Source organism: Typopeltis vanoorti, chromosome 7, assembly GCF_054136105.1.
Source record: "Typopeltis vanoorti isolate ZY-2024b chromosome 7, IOZ_Tvanoo_1.0, whole genome shotgun sequence".
NCBI lineage: Eukaryota > Metazoa > Arthropoda > Arachnida > Uropygi > Thelyphonidae > Typopeltis > Typopeltis vanoorti.
This window is the reverse complement of record NC_143555.1, coordinates 63,815,629-63,836,369: the sequence shown is the minus strand read 5'-3', so window position 1 is coordinate 63,836,369 and position 20,741 is coordinate 63,815,629. Positions and strand designations below refer to the sequence as shown.

At 32.6% G+C, this 20,741-nt stretch overlaps 1 protein-coding gene across 2 annotated transcripts in view; it reads right to left on the bottom strand.

Annotated features, from left to right (window-relative positions):
• The window catches only part of Nup98-96 (nuclear pore complex protein Nup98-96), a 610,292-nt gene that overhangs the window by 358,979 nt on the left and 230,572 nt on the right, over positions 1-20,741 (bottom strand). For both annotated transcript variants that reach the window (XM_090395312.1, XM_090395313.1), the window contains exons 11-12: positions 12,766-12,993; positions 5,282-5,351 (exon numbers count right to left, since the gene is read on the bottom strand). In XM_090395312.1, coding sequence (XP_090251438.1) covers positions 5,282-5,351; positions 12,766-12,993 — 298 coding nt within the window. The remainder of the gene's footprint in view (positions 1-5,281; positions 5,352-12,765; positions 12,994-20,741) is intronic.

Genomic DNA, 20,741 nt, shown 5'->3' with positions numbered 1-20,741 from the left:
ATAGACTGCATGAGGGCAGGAATGGGAGCGAGTTCTGATTTTCAATTTCGAAAGTAAATTGTATGCATTCATGTTGTTTATTCAGGTGGCTGAGGAATGTGTTTAAAGTTTGTCGACTGTGTGGTCAGATAACGAAAACATCATCAACGTATCTAAGCTACACTGTAGGTTTTAGAGTAAAGGAACCAAGAGCACTTTGCTCAAAAGCTTCCATATAAAAGTTAGCAATGGGGGGGGGGGGGGGGTAGTGGTAAGTCCATGACCATACCTTCTTTTTGTAGGTAAAATTTATTTTGCCACACAAAGCAATTGGAAAACGTAGTATGTGGACAAAGAGGGCTGTAATGTCAGGTGGAAATTTGTTCTGTAGGAAAAGAATTGTGTCACTGATTGGGACATTTGTGAAAAGGGCAGAAACATCAAAACTGACTAATAAAGCATCTTTGCCGAGTGTTATGTTTTTAATTTTGTTTATAAAGAAGGGGGAATGACCTACCAGCTCCTTGAGTGTTGATTTTTTTCACTAATTTCTTGGCTAGGTGATAATTAGGGCTATCTTTTCCTTCAACTATCGGCCGAAGTGGAATGTTTTGTTTATGTACTTCAGGAACACCATATATTCTGGGAGAACGGGTGAATGGGGTATAAGTTTTTTAACAGCGTCTGACGGCCAAGAAGTGACAGACTTCAGTAATTTCTCAGTTTTTTTTCTTTATTCTGTTAGTTGGATTATAGTTTACTAGCTGATAGGTGCTGTTATCGGAGACTAGTTGATTCTGTGTACTGTGATAAAAAATCATGCCAATTGCAAGGTTTGTGCTGATGCAGCTTTTACTAGCGGAAAACAATAGTGCTGCAGAAATTCACTGAAGACTGTAAGGTTTATGGGCCTAATGTAATGGGTGACAGTAAAGTTAAGCAATGGGCCCAAAAATGTTCTCAATAAAAAGCGTGATGGCCAGCCACACTACGCACTTCATCGTGACATGACTCCAGTGACAGATGATTTAGTTAAAAGAAAGAAACGGTACAAGAATTAGAAAAAAATTGCTCTTATTTCTTTAAGTAACAAAATAAAAACATTAACAGAACTCTATTTTAAATTGCTAAATAGAGAATAATTATGGATTTACTAATCAAAATGAAGTTGTGATAAATTGTGATGTAAGAAAAGCAATTTTTTGGCTTCTGAAAAGACTTTTTCCCTGTATAGTAGATGGTACTGAAAGAAATTTTCTTGCTATTTCGCTCAAAATGGCCAATATGATTTTCCATTCTTTCCACACCTTAATGGGTCATCAGTTCTTTTTAATAATAGTTTATTAAAACATGTAATCATCTCATCAATATTTTTCTGCAGCTGATTCTACATTCAACGTAATGGCAAGATAGTGGCAGAAGTAATATCATCAGAACACTATCATAGTTTACTATTATTTTTCTTTTTGCTTTGAATTTATGAAAACCTCACCTTTTCTGATAAAGGAATGCTAGAGACTTCTTCATCCCTTGGTACTTCTGCAGATTTCTTGTTAAATATAATGTTTATAACATAATCTTATTTTTCCTATTTGCAGAAAAATGTCATTAATATTTTTCTGCAGCTGATTCTTCAACCTAATGACAATATAGCTGCAGAAGTAATATCATCAAAACATTTACTATTTTTCTTTTCATTTTGAATTCTGCTTTCGACCTAATGGTGATAGTGGCAGATATAATATCATCAAATCAGATTTCTTGTTAATTAAAATGTTTTTAACATAATCAGCTTTGTCTGACTGGAAGGATGATAGTTTAAATCTTGGATCTAATATTGTTGAAATAATATAATATTTATTTTCAAATAAAGTCAAATCTTCCGCTAATAGAAGATTACAGAAAATTTTTTTTTCATTGTTCTTGCCCTGAAGAAAGTATTATCATCTTTAGATAAATACATTTGCAGAGTCATGTCACAATAGTTGGGAGCACTTCTGAAATTAAAACAAAATTTGAACTCAGGATTTTGGTAATTGTCTCAAAAGGCTCCAATAAATTTAGTAGTGGTTCCATTAAAGACCACTGATTTGAGCTTAACATATTCAAATTGTTGTCAATTGTGTAGATATTTAACACTTTTCTATTCTTCTATTTGTTGTAGCATATAAAAAGTAGAGTTCCACCGAATAGGTACATTTTGAACTAATTTTATATAGCTGGTATCCAATACAGTTTGAATATCTTTGTTTCAAGCATGCAGCACATGAATGGTTAAAATGTTTCATCATTTTAACCATTCATGTTATTAGTGCCAATATTATTGCCAATATCTCAGACTATTACACAAATCCGTGAAATATGTATATCCAACATTTGTAACATAGCAGATATAATCATATCACTTGTGTAACTTCCAGGAAAACATTGACATTTTAAAACTGTATGGTTATATTTAAAGTTTGTATCAAGCCAGTGCCCCTGTGAAGCTAACGAAACTTTCGATTGCATGCTAGCAGGTCGATGTATCTGATGTAAGAGAAATATATTTAGCTTTTTTTTTTTTTTTTTTTTAAATAGTTATTACAAGTAATCAGGCATAAATATTTGGAATTATTTTTCTATAAAATATTTTCTTCCAGGCATACTCTACTGTGGAGCAAGTTGGCTCATGTGCCTAATAAATCCTTCACTCTGAACAACTGCATACATCATGATGCAGTCATTTCAGCTATGGCATAATGCAAAGTTTTCATGCATTTGTCATCTACATCCCATTTTTTAGATTTTCTATAACATCAAATAATGTCTCCTCTTTTGGTGAAGTTATTTTCAATTCTGACTTTCAATTCAATGCTTATTTGTTTTTGCATTCTGGATTGACATTTAAGTTTCACCTATTTTGTTCTACAAATACACTGCTATGCTAGCATTGAACATGATTAATCATAGAAGCTGTACTTGCATTTTTCCTCTATCACCCTGAGATATTTGCTGTTTGTATATTTTGCATTTTGCAAATTTTGAATCTTCATATAAAAGTTACAAATATTGCTTTTATTATTATGTTGTCCATGAATGTTAGGCCATGAATAATAATAATATTATTATTCATGGCCTAAATTGTACTCATTTTTAGTATTTTAAGGCTTCATAATATAAACTAAATTCATGCAGAGAACACAAAAGTAAACATCTATACTAAACAATACAGGCTTTGGTTATGCAGTTGCAAAAAAAAAAAAAAAAAAAAAAAAAAATCGATTCATTACGCTTGTTATGAGGCAAGTGAGATGAATTTTTCTGCTTCAGCGAGACAAATATATGCAAAACAGAATACTGAAGCAAAACTGAATATTCACCGCATTCCTAATAAATATTTCAGACTTCATAAAAAAAAACTCAATCAATAATAGGCTGGTATCTAGTGCTGAAAGAAATTTTCTGAGAAACTGTACTGCAAAATAAGTTTACTCATTAGCCATGAAAACTGTTCTATTTGAACGGTCACACAAGATAGAAGGAGGTTTTCCCAGACTGCATTTGATATGACACATTAACAAGAAATTTTCTGCTTTGGCTGTCCTACAAAAGCAAAACCACATTCCTATAAAATAGTAGTAAAAGTATGACCTGCTTCAAAAATTCACAATTAAAAAAACTAGCAGTATCTTTTCAAATGTGCAGTAATTTCTTCTTTATACAGCAATAAAATATCAAATAATATGTAGTATTTTCTTCATCATGGGGTTAAGATCATTTCAGAAGCAAGTTTTCTTTATGACACTCTTCCTTTATTCAAAACTGTTGTTTACATCACATCAAAACATGGTATGAACATAAATTTAAGGAGGGCTGTGAAATTCTTATCAACCACCCTAATCTTAACAAAAATGATCTAAAAATCCCAAGAATATGTGGAAAGCAGATATTCTACCCACATAATCTTTTCATCTAAGAGTTAATTATAAATAGGACTGTAAGTAAACTAGGATCTCATCTCTAATATAACAACTGATGTTGAATTAGGATACCACTTTTGTTGTAATAATGATGATGTTATAAATATAATATAGCGTTGATGACATTGTAAAAATTGAATGTTTTCTTCATTAAATTATCTTTTTTCAAGTATTGATTGTATTTACTTATCATGAACCCGACTCCTACCTACACTCTTAAAGCCGAGTTTATTTTTATAGGATTTTATGTAAAGTATCAAATGCACAGCATTCCTTGTGAATCAAGAAAGCATCTTACAATTCTAAATACCGCAGTATAGCTTAGTGGCCTGCGGGCTTCACTGAAATTTTTAATGCGGCCCGCACTGTCTGAAAGGTTGAAGACCCCTGAATTACAGAGTTCAAGTTTAAACATGAACTGAAGCCATGTATGATGTGATATGAAGAATTATACAAAGATCTACTAGTCAAAACAGGATTTCAATGATTAATTACGGAGTTTGTGGTTATAAAAAAAAAAAAAAAAAAAAAATACATAAATCAACCTTCAGAATTATTGGAAATTAATGCTAATTTAGTTCTTTTTACTGAAGAAAATGCTTTGCCATTGCAGTATGAACAGGATGGCCAAAGTATTTCAATTGATAGATGTGATTTAATTCCAGTCTCACACAAAAGAATGCAGCTACTGTCAGAAAGTGATGGCGAATAAAATTTAACTAATAACCATATTAGTTATTCATTTATTTGGGGGTGTATTTGGGCCTTTTTGAATTTCTGTTTTATTTGTGACACACTATTCTCTTTAAGAAAATAGCATGAAAAATAGTTTAAGAAAAATTAAAAAATATCTATGTATATACTTAAAATAAGTATTTAAAATAAAAAATATTCAATTAAAATTAAACAGAGTTTTACTCAATGATTTTCACATGTTTTGTTTGAAAATAACATTGTTCATATCGGGTTTTCACAACTGGAACCATTCTTCTATTTTTTCATATGCAACGCACTGTATTCTTCTTTTACACAGTGAGATTTTAAGTGCGATCAATACATTGATTGCATGATATGATATGTAAACCTCAGATGTAACTTATTTTTAGTGTCATGCATTAATATATAGTTAAAATTAAGTGGAACAGTTTTTGCACTGACACATTCCTGCATATATCATACATCAGGAAATTATATTACATAATTTTTGATATTATAATTTATTATGTTATTCAGCTTTATTAACATATTATAAGATTAGTATTAAATTCAGATATTTAAAATAAATATTAAAAATTAATGGTTAAAAAACTACAGTACTTAAACATAAATGTTAAACTTACCTTCCCAAAGCTACAGTAGTTGCTGGACCAAAGCTGAATGCAGAAGGGGGTGCACACTGCTGTCCAAATGCTATATTATAGAAATATTTTAAAATCACAGTTATTCATTTCTTAAATATTCCTTCCCAACAAACCATATTCATAAGTATTTTATAACATAGTATTGCCTAAAAAAAAAAAAAAAGAAATAGCTGAAGTACTTTTAAAAGTTCTCAGATCACTAATCTGGTACTACTCCAATGATTTGTAATAAGTGGGATTCTGCTTGGCAAATAAGAGTGAAATACAAGCCAGTTAGACATTTCAATCAAAGTTTTATAGTAGTACAGTAAAAAAATCCTATTAAAATGTTAATTCTGAATATATAAGGTAGAATCCAAATCTCATCTGTGACTTGGTACCTTGCAAGGAATTATTATTAATTCCTTGCAAGGTACCAACAGTACAAAAATAACAATAATGGTAAATTTCCCATGATGAGTACAGGACTATGTATATGCATCTCCATAATGTCCAGGATGCATTCTGGTAGGTTCACAACACACACAAGGGTGGTCTAAAAAAGTTCTCGGCCTAATGATGAAAAAAAGAATTTATGCCTAACGATGAAAAAACAAATTGATAATTTAAAAATTATTTTTCAACATAATCTCCTTAAGATTAATACATTCATTCCAGCGATGCTCCAGCACCATTATCCTGTTCCTCTAGTGGTTCTCAGTAAGATCTGCAAAATACCCCTCTACAGCTGCAATCACCTCTTGATTCGAAGAAAAATGCTGACCAGCGAAGAAGAGTTTTAGTTTTGGGAAGAGATAGAAGTCAGAGGGAGCCAAAGCTGGGGAATAGGGTGGATGTTCCAACAATTCATAGTGCAGATCCCTTAATTTTCCCATTGCCAAAACACTTCTGTGGGCAGGTGCCATCTGGAACCATTCTTTTATTTTTTCATATGCATTGTATTCTTTTTTTACATGGTTTTCATTTACACGGATTTTTCTGGAACCAATCTACTGTGTAAATGGAGAATTTGTGTGTGTGTGTGTCAAAGATTTCAATGCAACTTTTGTAGATATGGAAAAGACACATGACAAGCCAAAAGAAAAGCTGTTCAAAATGCTACTGAGGATGTTAATCTCACCTCTTTAGTTTATGCAGATGATGTTATACTCTAAAATAAGTTATAAAGTATATAAGATGCTTTCACTAGAAGACTAAATAACTCCTGATACAAAATTTGGCATGAAAATGAGCAATAAAAATTATCAAAAATAGAAACATCCAAAAGTCAAATATATCCTGAATTCTACAGAGAACCAACAGAACAAGTAAAATATTTTAGCTATTTAGACACATGTTTTAGTGCCTAAACAGTTTCCGAATTGTGGAAGAAAAGCTTGGTGAAGAACAAGCTGGATTCAGGTCAAACAGAGGTTGTCAGGATCAGATCTTCACTTTACAACAAATAGTGGAGAAATATAACAAAGATCTGTATTCAAGTTTTGTCGATTTGGAAAAGGCATATGACAAGGTGCCAAGAGAGAAGCTATACAATACACTACAGTTATATGGTGTCAATGGGGCATTATATCAAGCAATACTTAGTGTTTATTTGAGTTGTAAGTCAGCAGTTAGAATTGAAGGAAGTACAGGAAGACGGTTTAATGTTAAATCTGGTGTGAGACAAGGATGTACATTATCCCCTCTGTTATTCATTATCTATATGGATCACATTATGAAGGAAAGTGATATTAAACATGATATCAAAATTGGAGATGTTAATGTCAGCTCTTTGCTTTATGCAGATGATGTTATACTTCTAAATAAATCTGCTACAAGTCTGCAAGATTCTCTGACTAAATTGAATAACTGTTGTAATAGATATGGTATGAAGGTCAGCAATAAAAAGACAATGAAAATAGGCAGAATCATTGAAAATGTCAACTGTGTTGTGAATGGAGAACCTATGGAACAAGTAAAGCATTTCAGCTACTTAGGCACAATTTTTAGTGATGATGGTAAATTAAATATGGAAATAGACAACAGAATCAACAAAGCTGGTATGGTAGGAAATCAATTGAATAAATTCATATGGAATAAGAGAGAAATTAGTCAGAACACTAACTTAGCTGTATACAAGACAGTGTTCAAACCAGTTTTAACTTATGGATCTGAGGGCTGCGTCAGAAGTAAAACACTTGACCAAAGATTAGAGACCGCAGATATGAGAGTCCTGAGAAAGATTATAGGCGTGAACAGATGGCATCAATGGCAATACCATATTAAAAATGAGAATATTAGGAAAGAACTTGACATTGTCAGCATCCAGGAATGCGTTAGCAGAGCTAATCTCAGGTGGTATGGTTACTTAAACAGAATGGGTGAGGAAAGATCAGCAAAGCAAGTGTTCTCTGCCAAGTTGGCAGGAAAACGACCCAGAGGAAGACAAAGATATAGGTGGATTGATATGGTACAAAGTGCCTTAGACGATAGAAATATAAGATCTGGTGATGTTGTTGTCTTGACAAGTAACAGACTGATTTGGAGGAAAATTGTAGCTAGGAAGTTAGTAATGATGTAAATTTTTAATGTAGTACTATCATATCCTGTACACCCCTTGAGGGTACATGGCAGGAATTTGATGATGATGACAGTTTCAGTTAGGCACATTTTAGTGAAGGCAGTTACTTTATACCAGCTTTCTCTCTTACTTTATACCAGCTTTACGGATTTAACAAAATCAGTAAAGCTGGTATAAAGTAAGAGAGAAATCATACAAATCACTAAACTAGCTGTATACAAGACAGGTTCAAACCAATTTTAACTTATGGATCTAAGAACTCAATTAAAAATAAACAACTGATCAGAGACTAGAGACCACAGATATGAAAGATAGGCATATATATAAAATAATGTAAAAGACTGCATACATGCAGACAGAGCACTAAAAGAAATCAGAAATGATAAAAGTGAGATAAAAAAATAAGATATTACAGATGTATGGAGTAATTTGAAATTTTAAATAAAACAAGGAGTGATAGAACAGCAATAATAAATATTCAATAGGAATGTAATCAGTATAGGTACTTCAGGTAGAAATAGTAACCAAAAACCTGAAATGTGAAAAAGAAGCTGATTTTCAACTGGAAATGCTCAAATATGGAATATAGAAAGTTTTACAGTTGCTGCACTGCATATAATTCAGAAGATCAAGAACTATCATAGAACTACTATGATATCCAGCTAAATATATATATATATATATATATATATATTTTAAATGCCCTAGTGGAATTTGCCTACTGACTGTTTCAGGTAAGATTTATGCAATCATGCTTGTCAAGAGGTTAAGAAAAATTGTGAAAGAGAAACTTGAGAAGAACTTAGTACAGGTCAAATAAAAGTTGTTGGTAATGGGATTGCAGTGTTTTTAGCATCTTTTCTCTTCACTCCTTGTCATATGCCTTTTCTAGATCTACAAAACCAAAATAGTATTATATAATATAAATTAAACATTTTACAAAGCAATTTATAGTCCATGTTTAAGCAAGTAGACTTAAATGAAGTACAGGCAAATGGCAAAAAAAAAAAAAAAATTTTTAAATTTAGTGAATGACAAATATATTTAGATCTAAAAGGAGAAGTGAAATAAGATGGATAGCATGGGTATAAACTATCTCCACTCTTATTCATCATCTATATCTATATACAATAGTCCTCCCATTATCTGAAGGTTTGCTTTCTGCAGTCAACCACAGTCCAAAAATATTAAATGGAAAATTCCAGAAATAAACAATTCTTAACTTTTAAATTACACATTGTTCAGAACAATGAGTGAAATCGCATTCCATCGTGCCTGGGACATGAATCATCCCTTTGTCCGGTGTATCCACACTATATTGTATATACTAAGTGGCTAATAGATGAGTAGCATATACAATAGTGTGGATAAAGCTGTAAACCTGTAGTCATCCCAGTAATCAGATTGACTGACGTGATATCACAGTTCTTGTATTCATGTAATCCCTATTTTATTTAATAATGGTTCCAATCGCAAAAGTAGTGATTCCCCTCCCCAAAACACCGTAATTTGTTTTTTCCTATATATACATAATATATACCTGTGATAAATTAAGCTTTATCACAAGTATATATGTATATATAGAAAAAAACATAGTATATATGGAGTTCGGTTCCAAGACCTCCCCCCACCTCCGTGGATATCTTAAACTGTGGATAGAGGGGGGACTACTGTATTTAATTTTACATCTAAAAGGAGAAGTGAAATTACATGCAAGACAATGGTGTACACTATCTCCACTGACATTCTTCATCATCTATATGGATCACATTATGAAGGAAAGTGAATTTTATTTTATTACCCCAAAATTAGAGGGGTAATATCGGATGGGTTACACTCTTAAATAAATATGGTACATACCTGGCAGGACTCTAACAAAATGAATAACTGCTGTAAGAAATTTAGCATAAAAATCAGATAAAAAACACAAACAACTATGAAAGTAGGCTGGAACATAGAATTACTTGAGTGACATCATGAATAGAAAACCTATAGAAGTGAAATATTTTTGCACACTTTTTTGTGAAGATGGCAAACTAAACATAAAAATGCACAAAGCAATAAACAAAGCTAGCATTGTGGGAAATCAAGTTTTGTGATTTCTCTCTGAAATAAATTTACATTTAATAAGAGAGAAATCACAAAACTCCAAAGCTGTTATACAAGACAGATTTCATACTTATTTTAACTTATGGATCTGGGAGCTGGTTAAAAATATGGCAGGTGATCAGATTGGACACCAATAATATGAGAATTCTGAGGAAAAATTAGGGGAGAATTTTCCCTTCCCAAAAAAGCTGTAAACCTGAAATACGTTAATACCTGAAGTAGCTACTAAATGCTTTTTTTTCCCCCTACACACACCTAATCTGAAATCCCTGCTCTAAACACCAAACAGGAAACTTTTTCAAGCCACTTCAGGCCAATAACAGGCAAGGCAGTTTTCTCACACTGGAAAATGAAATTATTCTCTCACCTGAAGACAATTACAAATACGAATGCCCAAACACTGTAATTTGACACTCAGCTTGTTAGTTGGAGAGCAGATTAGTTTGATCCACCCAAGCAAGAGATATCATCGATGGCAGAATAATATGAAAGATATAAGAAAGAACTTTATATGCTTTTCATCCTGCTTAAATTACCCTATCTTACCTTGAATTGGCTCCATTCATTCCTGAATGATAAAAAATAAATAAATAAATAAATAAATAAAAAAAAGAAGTGTTTGATTCCAGAATGGCGAAAAAAACACCCATGCCACAAGTTCTAGATGGATAGAAATGCTTAGAAGAATGGAATATAAGATATGATAATAATGGGATCCTCACAGATAACAGGCTAATTTGAATCAGAAAAAATCACAGATAGTAAGTAATAATGTAAACTTTTCATCTAATAAATCATAGGATCCTGTACAACACTTGAGGATATACATATAAAAAATTTCATGATAATGTTGAATAGTGAAATCAATGGTCAAAAAAAAAAAAAAATTAATTAAATAAAATAAAAGGTAATAAAAATAGAGACAAAGCATTGTAACTATAATGCAATGAAGTATTGTCATGATGGGGGGGGGGAGTCTCATAGATAGCTGTACAAATAAACAAATGAATTTCGTAGGTAAATAAATGAAGGAAAATAAAATAATAGTTTGAGTGTGGAGAGATAAATTTGGAAAGCAGATAAAAAGCCCAAATATTAAATTTGTTTGGTTTGAAAAAGTGATTTTAATAATTATTTCAATATTTCTGATGTCACTGAAGTTTATTAGATGACATAACAAATATCAAAATAATTCTGAAGTCATTTTTGAGGTCATAAGTAATTAACGAAGTATCCAAATTTAATACCATAATTCCTTTTGTTACTTTCAGTATGTACATACATCTATGTGCATTATCAATTTTTTAAAATGTTTAAATTTGTGTCAATCTTTAAAAAATAAACAGAATCACAGACTACATACAAAAAAAGTAACTTGATTAAAACTTTTTTTGATTACTGAAGTGTAGAACCTTCAGCTCTACATTTAGCCAAATGGCAAATGAAATCTAATTTAAGTACTAATAAAAAGGCAAACATATGAGTTTCTGGGCAGAGTTTGTATCTTAATAGTACATATCAAGGCAACTTCAATGACAAAGGTTATATCCTCATAAGCTCCTAGAGTAAATGTTGAAACTTGTTTCTTTCTGCATTTGACTATAAAAGTATGGATGGACACATAATATCTTCCATTTTAATATTTTATTATTATTATATGACACCTGTAGGGAGTCCAAAGACTCATCGTGGAGGGCACCTGCTCTACAACTCTGTCTCCACAAATCAATTCACCAACTGACCGCAACTACACCACCACTAGTATTTCCACACACAATCACAAACATCCATGCCCATGCAGGATTCAAACCTGCAGCCTTCTGGCTGGAGAGTAGATATGCTAACCACTCGGCCAGCCAGGCTGGCCAAGTGGTTAGCTTATCTTTTTTTCTAACACTCTAAATATTTACTGTCTTTTACAGTTGGCAAGGTAGGCATATATACACAAAAGGTATAAAAATGAGGGGCATGTCACTGGTTGTCTTCAAAGGATTTTCAATGTAGAGCAATTTATAGATAGTGTTTATTTGCAAATGAAAATGTTACTAAATCAAAAACAACAGTATTACAGCAAATATGAAACTCATGAGACAGAAAAATATTTTCTATGATGTGAAATATTTCCATAAATCTTTGTGCCTTTGAACAACTAATATACTTTAACTGGAGTTTAACTTCTAATGCTGAAATGGAAATTAAAAACAAATCATGTTAGAGAGAGAGATTTTCAATTATCAATTTACCCTTAAATAGCTTTATGTCAAAACAAATGACAAAGACTTGCACTGAAGCCAGAACATCATGCTTCTGATGGTGAAATGTGTGAACTATGCAGCTTTGAAAATTTCTAATTTGGTTAAACAAGGTACTTGGTTAATTCATATTCAGAAAATACATACATAAAGCATTTTATTTCCAGAAGTCTGATTTATAAGGAACATTACAATAACTATATGTAAATTTATGAATCCTTTCAACCTCTATGCTGACATTTGCAGGCACAATGCTACAATAACCACAATCTAGATATTTAAGAACTGTAAAAAAAAAAAAAGATTCCAGAGGTGTAAAAATGCTTCGGCAATGGGCTAGTTGCCAAGGGTCCCAGTGCCAGGATAATGTACTAATTATCAAAACTGTTGCACTATTTAAAAGTTGTTCAGCTACAAATTTACCAAGGGCACTAAAAGCCTAGCAATGACATTGCAATATACCACATGAAACTGATCATTTGCTTAGATATATTCAAGGTAGAAGATAAAACGCATCTTTGATGATGAAAAAATATACTCACTAAATCCTGAGCTTGGTGTTGTTCCGAATGCAAATCCTGTAGTCTTATTAGCTGCTGAAGTTCCAAATAAAGAACTACCTGTATTACCCAAATTAAGATTAAAAGATGGTGTACCAAATCCAGTCCCTAGTCCAGTTCCCAGAGTACTTCCAGTACTAGTTCCAAATCCTGTAGAAACCTTGGGCTGACCAAACAAACTGCTACTAGTGTTCTGTGTACCAAATGAACCTAAAAAAATGTAATTAAGAAATATGTTGTACTAAAATATGATGCACATTGTTTTATATAAAAGATACTTATCAAAATGATACAGTTATAGTACATTCAGAGTAGCTAAACAAGTCATGGGAAGTAATTTTGGAAAAAAAATGCAGAAAATAAATACAGTAAACCTTCGATTTTACGGACTTTGATTTAACGGACAAAATTTCCGGTCCGTATGTTACATGTGAAAATTAACATCCTGTTAATTTTAAAATGCTTTTAACCAAGATTTTCTTATAATTAAATTAACAGATTATTTTTTGTTATTAATTTCCTGTTATTTTTAACAAATTCTGGCGAATAGGCCATCATATGTTGGAAAAACACTGTAGTAATTTATCCAACATAAATGAGTCACCGTTCATAAAACATGTGATCACACCAATCACACTGTCGTTGGTTCTTTTGTCGCTTGGTGTGACTTTCTGCAGCACTGTTAACGTGTGCTTGGTTAATTTTGTCAATTTTTTAACATACGCATTCGGAAAATCTACTTTATTATATAACGGACACCACCTCGCCCAAATTAGTCTGTTATATTGAGGTTTTACTGTATTGTGACAAATTCCTCCGATGTTGTCTCTATCTTGTCATGGTGAAGGGCTTGCATGTCCCAATGACCCAGAGCGCTATGCATATGGTAGTGTCCTTACCAGTAGAGCGTCCCATGCTGGACAGGTTAAAGGGTAGGAACCAGACTAAGAGAGACACCCTGCTCCTCCAGGTTAGGGTTATAACAAGCTAACTACCCATCTAATGTAAAAAAATCCACGAGTCACAAAACAAGACAATGGGTTTACAAAGTGGACTATTCAAAATGGCAGCAGACTGGAACTGACAGACTGAGTTCAGGTTTGAACATGAAATATAAAATCTTTGCTTAAACCTGGATATCTTCAACGTGTTATTGATTTAAGAGAAAATTACAATATTCAGATCCTAGCTACATAATTAACCAAATGGCCAGGTCATGGACTGTTACAGACAAATAACAGAATGATATTCTACAGTGGAATAATGACAAGACACGAAAATGGTGCAGGTTTTATGTGCACAATAACATCTTGTCATGTGTAAAAACTTTCACACCGGGGCATGATCAACTGTGTTATATGTATATTTCTGGTCAGTTGTTTGATGTTGCAATTATCAACATTTACGCACCAACAGAAATTAAGGATAATGATGTCAAAGATAAATTTTATGAAGAACTTGAACAGATACATGATTCTATACTTGGTCATTGTATAAAATTAGTTATGGATGATGTGAATGCTAAAATAAAAAAGGAAACAAAATACAGATCAACAATTGGTCCAGATAATCTGCACGATATTAGCAATTACAATGGAATTAAAGTTCTTAATTTTGCATCCTCCAGAGGCCTTACAGTTAGTAGTACATACTTCTCCAGAAAAAAAAATCTATAAACTAACTTGGCTATCTCTCCCAGATAGAAAAGTATGCAACCAAATTGATCATGTAATAATAAACAATAGGCATAAAACATGCATTAAAAATGTCTGTACCTACAGAGGAGCTGATGCAGATACTGATCATTATTTGGTAATAACACATTTCAGCTAAACATTTGTCAAATGGAGATATGTTAACAGAAAGCCTAATTGATTGATTGATTGATTCATTCATTCATTTCGTATAGTGATTCAACGGCCGTGCGCCCCTTTTATGGGGAGGTACGGCACCACCTCAATCCCCCCATTTTTATCCGGGCTCGGGACCAGCATAACTGACAATTCAGACCTATAGCTGGAGGGATTGTCTTAAGTATTCCTGACTGTATCCGTGTGTGTTCACGGGGAAGGTTTGCCTGTGAGCGGGATGAAAAACCCCAGATAAACTTGGGGGAAAACCCTGCTGTCCATGCCCAAGACCAGCTAACTTGGCTATGGCTGAGGAAGATCCTTAAGCTCCTCACATCATCGACAGGAATCGAACCTAGGATACGCCTTCTGCAGGCATATGATTGCGAAGTGCATAGCCACTAGGCTAACTGCGCATTAAAACAAAAAAAGAAGAACATTTTTTTTTTTATGTTGCTAATACTACCCATAAAGGTTATTTTCGAACTTATAGTACATTTGGTACCATGAGTAAGTTAAGAACTTTTGTTTGTGTGTGTGCTTCTCATTAATTTTATATATTTTTTGTATTTTTAATTTTTTTAGATAGTCCTGAAACCTTGCTCAAGAAATCAAACATGCAACTTTTTCAAGCCACGTCAGGCCTCCAATAAGTAGGGAGGTGGTCTCACATTGGGTAATGATATTGATCTCCTGTTTAAAGACAATCAAACATCCATAAAAACATTGGGGGGGGGACCCCATGACCTGTTGGTCAGAAAGTGGGTATACGCTAACCACACTAGAGTAATAAAGGAAATGTGATATTGTGAGCAACCAGAAGTATAGTGATAAAAAACATACTGATAGTGATCTTTGCTGGCAGGAAAAATTTAAAATTAAAAGGATATGAAAAGAAAACTATGAAAAATTATTTACTGATATTTTTACTTCTTAGTATGATGATGTTTTTGGAATAAAAACAACGAAATTATGTATATAACACATAGAATAAATTAATTATACATGTTTATAAAAAATAAGTAAAATGTGTACATCAATTTCAATAAACATTTTATACAGCATATACAAAAAAAGTTTTTTATAGCAAATAACTTAACAATAGATTTCATTAACTAAACCAAACTTAATTAAAATAAAAAGCCAAAAGGCTAGTTTTCTGGCAATTGAATAGATATTTGGCTTTTTATTTTAATTACAAAATACAAGCACACATTTATGGCATTCGTATAGTGAAGGTATGCAAGTTCTTTTCACTAAGCTTTGATATTTTCCAGGTCTACCTACTCACTGATGAGACCTCAAAAAAGGTTGAAACCGGTCTGGGTAGTGACCTCCCCTCATAATGTAATGATAGTATTACATCTCCTAGGAGCTGTGTTTTACATTATGAGAGAATATCAAGAATAGTGAGGGAGCTTGCTCCACCTTTGCTTCGAATTGCCTTCGCCGATAGTTTTTCGGCATTGAAACTCATAGATCATAGTTATCAATCTTGAGTTTCACTTACTGGCTATATAACAATATAGGATTCTTATCCATTTAATAAACCAAACTTATTTGCATACTAGGTAAATGTATAAAAAATTAATGAATACAGGGAAAACTTTGTTTTTAATCAGTTGACATAATTATTTTATGGTATGCGAAATTTTTTGTCGCCAACCTGAAGCGAGTGGTGGCACTTTTCAATGTAGTAGCCAGCGGGCAGTGGCCGACAACACTCAGCAGTTGACTCAAAGTTATCATCGCAAGCACATGCAAACTCTGTTCTCTAGCTCAATCACTTTTCCTTCATTTTGTTTTAATTTAGATACCTATAAGGGTTTATTATATTCAACCCCTGACATGGAAAAGAGAAAGACTGATAAAGAAAGTGGCAGTAATAAAAAGAGGACAAAAGTAATTATGCTAGAGGAAAAGCTGAAAAACTTGCTTGATTACCATTCAGAACAGTTAAGCGAGAATGATCTCCTTCAACTAGAAGAACAGCAAGCATATGAAAAAGAAGAAGACAAGGAGTGAGAACAAGAAGAGAATGTTACGACTAAGAAGCTACTTGCAAAAAAACCTGAGCTAGTTTTCAATAACATCAAGCATGCTAAGAAAATTTTGGAAAGAAGCTTTGACGTCTGGCAAAATCTTGATAAAGCGATTGCCAGCTATCACAAACTGCATGATAAGATGAAAAAGTTGAGCATAATTCAACATCTTTACTTAATTTTTTTTGTAAAAAAGTAGCTCGATCAAATGTTTAGATACTAAATAAAAATCGAAGCAAATGATTTTTATTAACTTTAACTTTGATGATGTCCTCTAATATAGCTTATATAGATATATATTTTTTTTAAATTGACACTAACTGATGGATGAATTATAATTATTCCTATTTTTTATTGTATTCGCTTAATGCAATTTCACTTAGCGTGCATTAATTGATGGCATTAAGCATTAAGCAAGGTTTTCCTGTATTATGAATTTCTAAATATACTGCATCCATATGCCATGTCACTGTTAATAAAGATATGGGTACACCATACTGTTCCATACCATCCCAAAAGAAGCACTGTTTTTTATATACAGGTAGTCCTTGACTTAAGACAACTCGACTTACAAAGATTTGCACTTATGATGGCCAAAAATTATTATTAAAATTTCTCTAATTTAACTTTGCCACCAGCATGCATGCGTATATCACATTGCTTTTGTATATGCATTGCAGTGTCGCCATTAGTCGACAAGCAAAGCATATCAGCAATACGCAATAGCCGCTGCTATGATTCACCCACTTCCAACTTATCACAGCCTTTGGCATGTTAGTTGCTAATCAGCAATTGAAGTGTTCGTTTCTCTCGTTGCAATTTTTGTATCTGGTCGTAAACATATCATGTACAGTAAGAGAAGTAATACTACTGATGAAAATTCCAACATAAAAAAAAGTGAGGAAAGCTTTAAGTTTAAATGTTAAAATGAAGGTCATTAAAGCATATGACAAAGGAAAGAAAGTTGGTGAAATAGCACAAGAAGAAAAACTATTGCATTCAACTGTTTATAAAAAATAAATCAAGAATAATGGAGGCAGCTAAAGGGGCAGTTAATATGAAATGTACAATTTTAACGAAAAAAAGAGAAGGGCCAATTCATGAAATGGAGAAGCTTTTAATGATATGGATAGATGATCAAATCAAAAAGAATGTTCCTCTCAATTTGTTTATGATTCAAACAAAAGCATGCAGCCTATTTGCCAATTTAAGGAAACAACAAGATAAATACAGCGAGCATACATTTAATAATGCTAGTAAAGGTTGGTTTTATCGATACAAAGGCCGATTTAACTTACATAACATACGAACAATGGGAGAAGCTGCTAGTTTCGATTTTGAAACTGCTGAAATTTTCAAGAAAAATCTGAAAGGGATAATAAAAGATGAAGGCTATTTGTTAGAGCAGATTTTTAGATGAAACCGGACTGCTCTGGAAAAGAATGCCAGAATAAACTTACATTCACAAAGAAGCTACATCGGTGCATGGTTTTAAGGCATTTAAAGATAGGATTACATGGAGGAAATGCTGCTGGTTTTAAATTAAAACCATTTCTTGTTTACCATTCACAAAACCCCCAGAGCTTTGAAAACACATTGACAAGAATAATTTGCCAGTTTACTACAGGAGTAATCCAAAGGCCTGGATGACAATTGTTTTATTCGAAGACTGGTTCTTAAATAGTTTTATTCCAGAAACAAGTGCCTACTGTCTTGAAAAAAACGTTCCTTTTAAAATTCTTTTGCTGATTGACAATGATCCAGGACATCCTCTTCACATTGGTGATTTCAATGAAAATATAAATGTGATGTATCTACCGCCCAATACAACAGCTGTGATTCAACCTAGGGATCAAGGTTCGATTGCTACATTCAAGACATTATCTGAAAACTACATTTTCTCATGCAATAACAGCAATGGACAATGATGCTATAACATTATGCGATTTTTGGAAAAATTACGATATTAACTAATGTATCCAGAACATTGGAACTTCATGGAAGGAAGTATCAGAACAATGTATGCGAGGAATTTGGAAAAGTTACTACCGAAGGAGACATTCGAAGAGTACAATGAGTATAGTATGTTAGAACAAATTGGTGAAGAAATCATTGAAATTGCAAGAAAATCGATCTAGAAATCAATATTACCGATATAGAAGAATTAGCAGATCACGAAGAAGGTGAACTGATAGATCAAGACTTCATTTTCTAAAACGAAAGAGTTGTAGAAGAAGAAAGGAATAATGAGGAAGATGAAGAGAAATTGTTAAAAAAATTTACTGTAAAAGGATTAGCTGAAGTATTTTCTAAACTACATCAAGCACTTTAGCTATTCGAAAATATCGATCAAGACACTGATCACTTCGCCAACGTCGAAGAAGCAGTCAGATGTTATTGTAAAATATATGAAGGAAAAAAAAAAAAAACATTAACCAATTTTCTGATTAAAAAAAGCTACTCCCGATCGCGAGAAGTAACAATATTGTCCAAATGAGTGACAGTTACTCCTGTTTAATTAAAGACACCAATAATAAGTTTTTTTATGTTAACTAATATTTAAAGGAATTTGAAATTAAAGTAAGAGCACCATTTTTGATATGTGTTTATGTATTTTTTTCTTAAATTTTTCTTTCTTAATTTTGTATTTATATGTATATGTGCTAATAAATAATTTATAAATGTTTAAGTAAGTTCATACATTTTTAACCATTTTAAGTTAAATAAAAACCTAATTTATGAAAATATTATAACAGAAATCAAACAAATCAAGAATTTAAAAAAGTCCTCGACTTACAACAGAACTCCGTCGTAAGTCAAGGACTACCTGTATAATGTATATATGTGCGCGCGCACACACACAAGTATGTCAAAATTGTGTTAACACTAAAATGGAAAAAACATTTATTGTAATCAACATTTAGAAATATTTATTGTATTGTACATGTGGAATATTATGTATGTAAGGTCTCAACCTGTTGTCCATTGTTATCAATACACAATAGGAATCATTAAAAGTAGCATTTAATGCCCTTATATAATATATAAGTGCTAACATAATTTTGGCACAACCTGTACATATATAAATCTGAAAACACATAGCACCTCCATCAGACCATCCCACACATTACACTATCTCACAAATGTGTTTTTGCCCATTAACTCTGTCTTTCCTGGCTAATTTAATGTCTCCCCTCCCCATTCGCATCATCATGCCTACATGAGTTTGCAAAGCCTATGGCAAACTCATGCTGTGTCTGGGCAGATATTAAGAGAAAAGTAAAGAGATTACATTTCTCTTAACAGGATATTGGGCAGCTACTGCACATGTTGTAGAAAGTTTTTTCACTTGGTTATAAATGCAAAGAAATCATGCTCTTATTTAATCTTTTATCCAAGCATAAGCCAACAAAGTTGGTACATGAAGTTTCTTCATGACTAGGCTACTTGTATATAGAATCCAATGACTTCAGATTAATTGCCTTAGCATACACCCTTTCTGGTGTGTATAATGCTATACATTATGGGAAGGGCCACTACCCAGTATATATATATATATATATATATATATATACATATATACTGGGATATAAATGACTCCTGCATTATTTAAACCTTCATACCTATTCTAGGTCTGGCTCCCACTGATGAGACTTCAATAAAGGTCAAAACCAGTCTGGGAAATAGCCCCTTCCCAGGATCTGCATTATACATATCCAAAAGGATGTATGCTTTCAATTATAGCACACTAAGACAATTAATGTGACACCATTAGCTTCTATATACAAGTAGCCTAGTCAGGAAGAAACCTCATGAGCAACTTCATTTGCTTACACTTGGATAAAGGATTAAAAAATAATATAATTTCTTTGCATTCTTAATTTACTGCACAGCAGGTTTAGCAGAAATGGGAGAGGGGGTTTATGATGGATGGTAGTCTGCTGAAGATATAATGTGGAAACTGATTACCTGTGAGAGTGACAGAAGAGAACCTGTGAGAGAGGGATCATCAATCAGCCAATCTTCTAAAAGCATCAAGAATATTAAAGAATTTTTAATGTCTTTC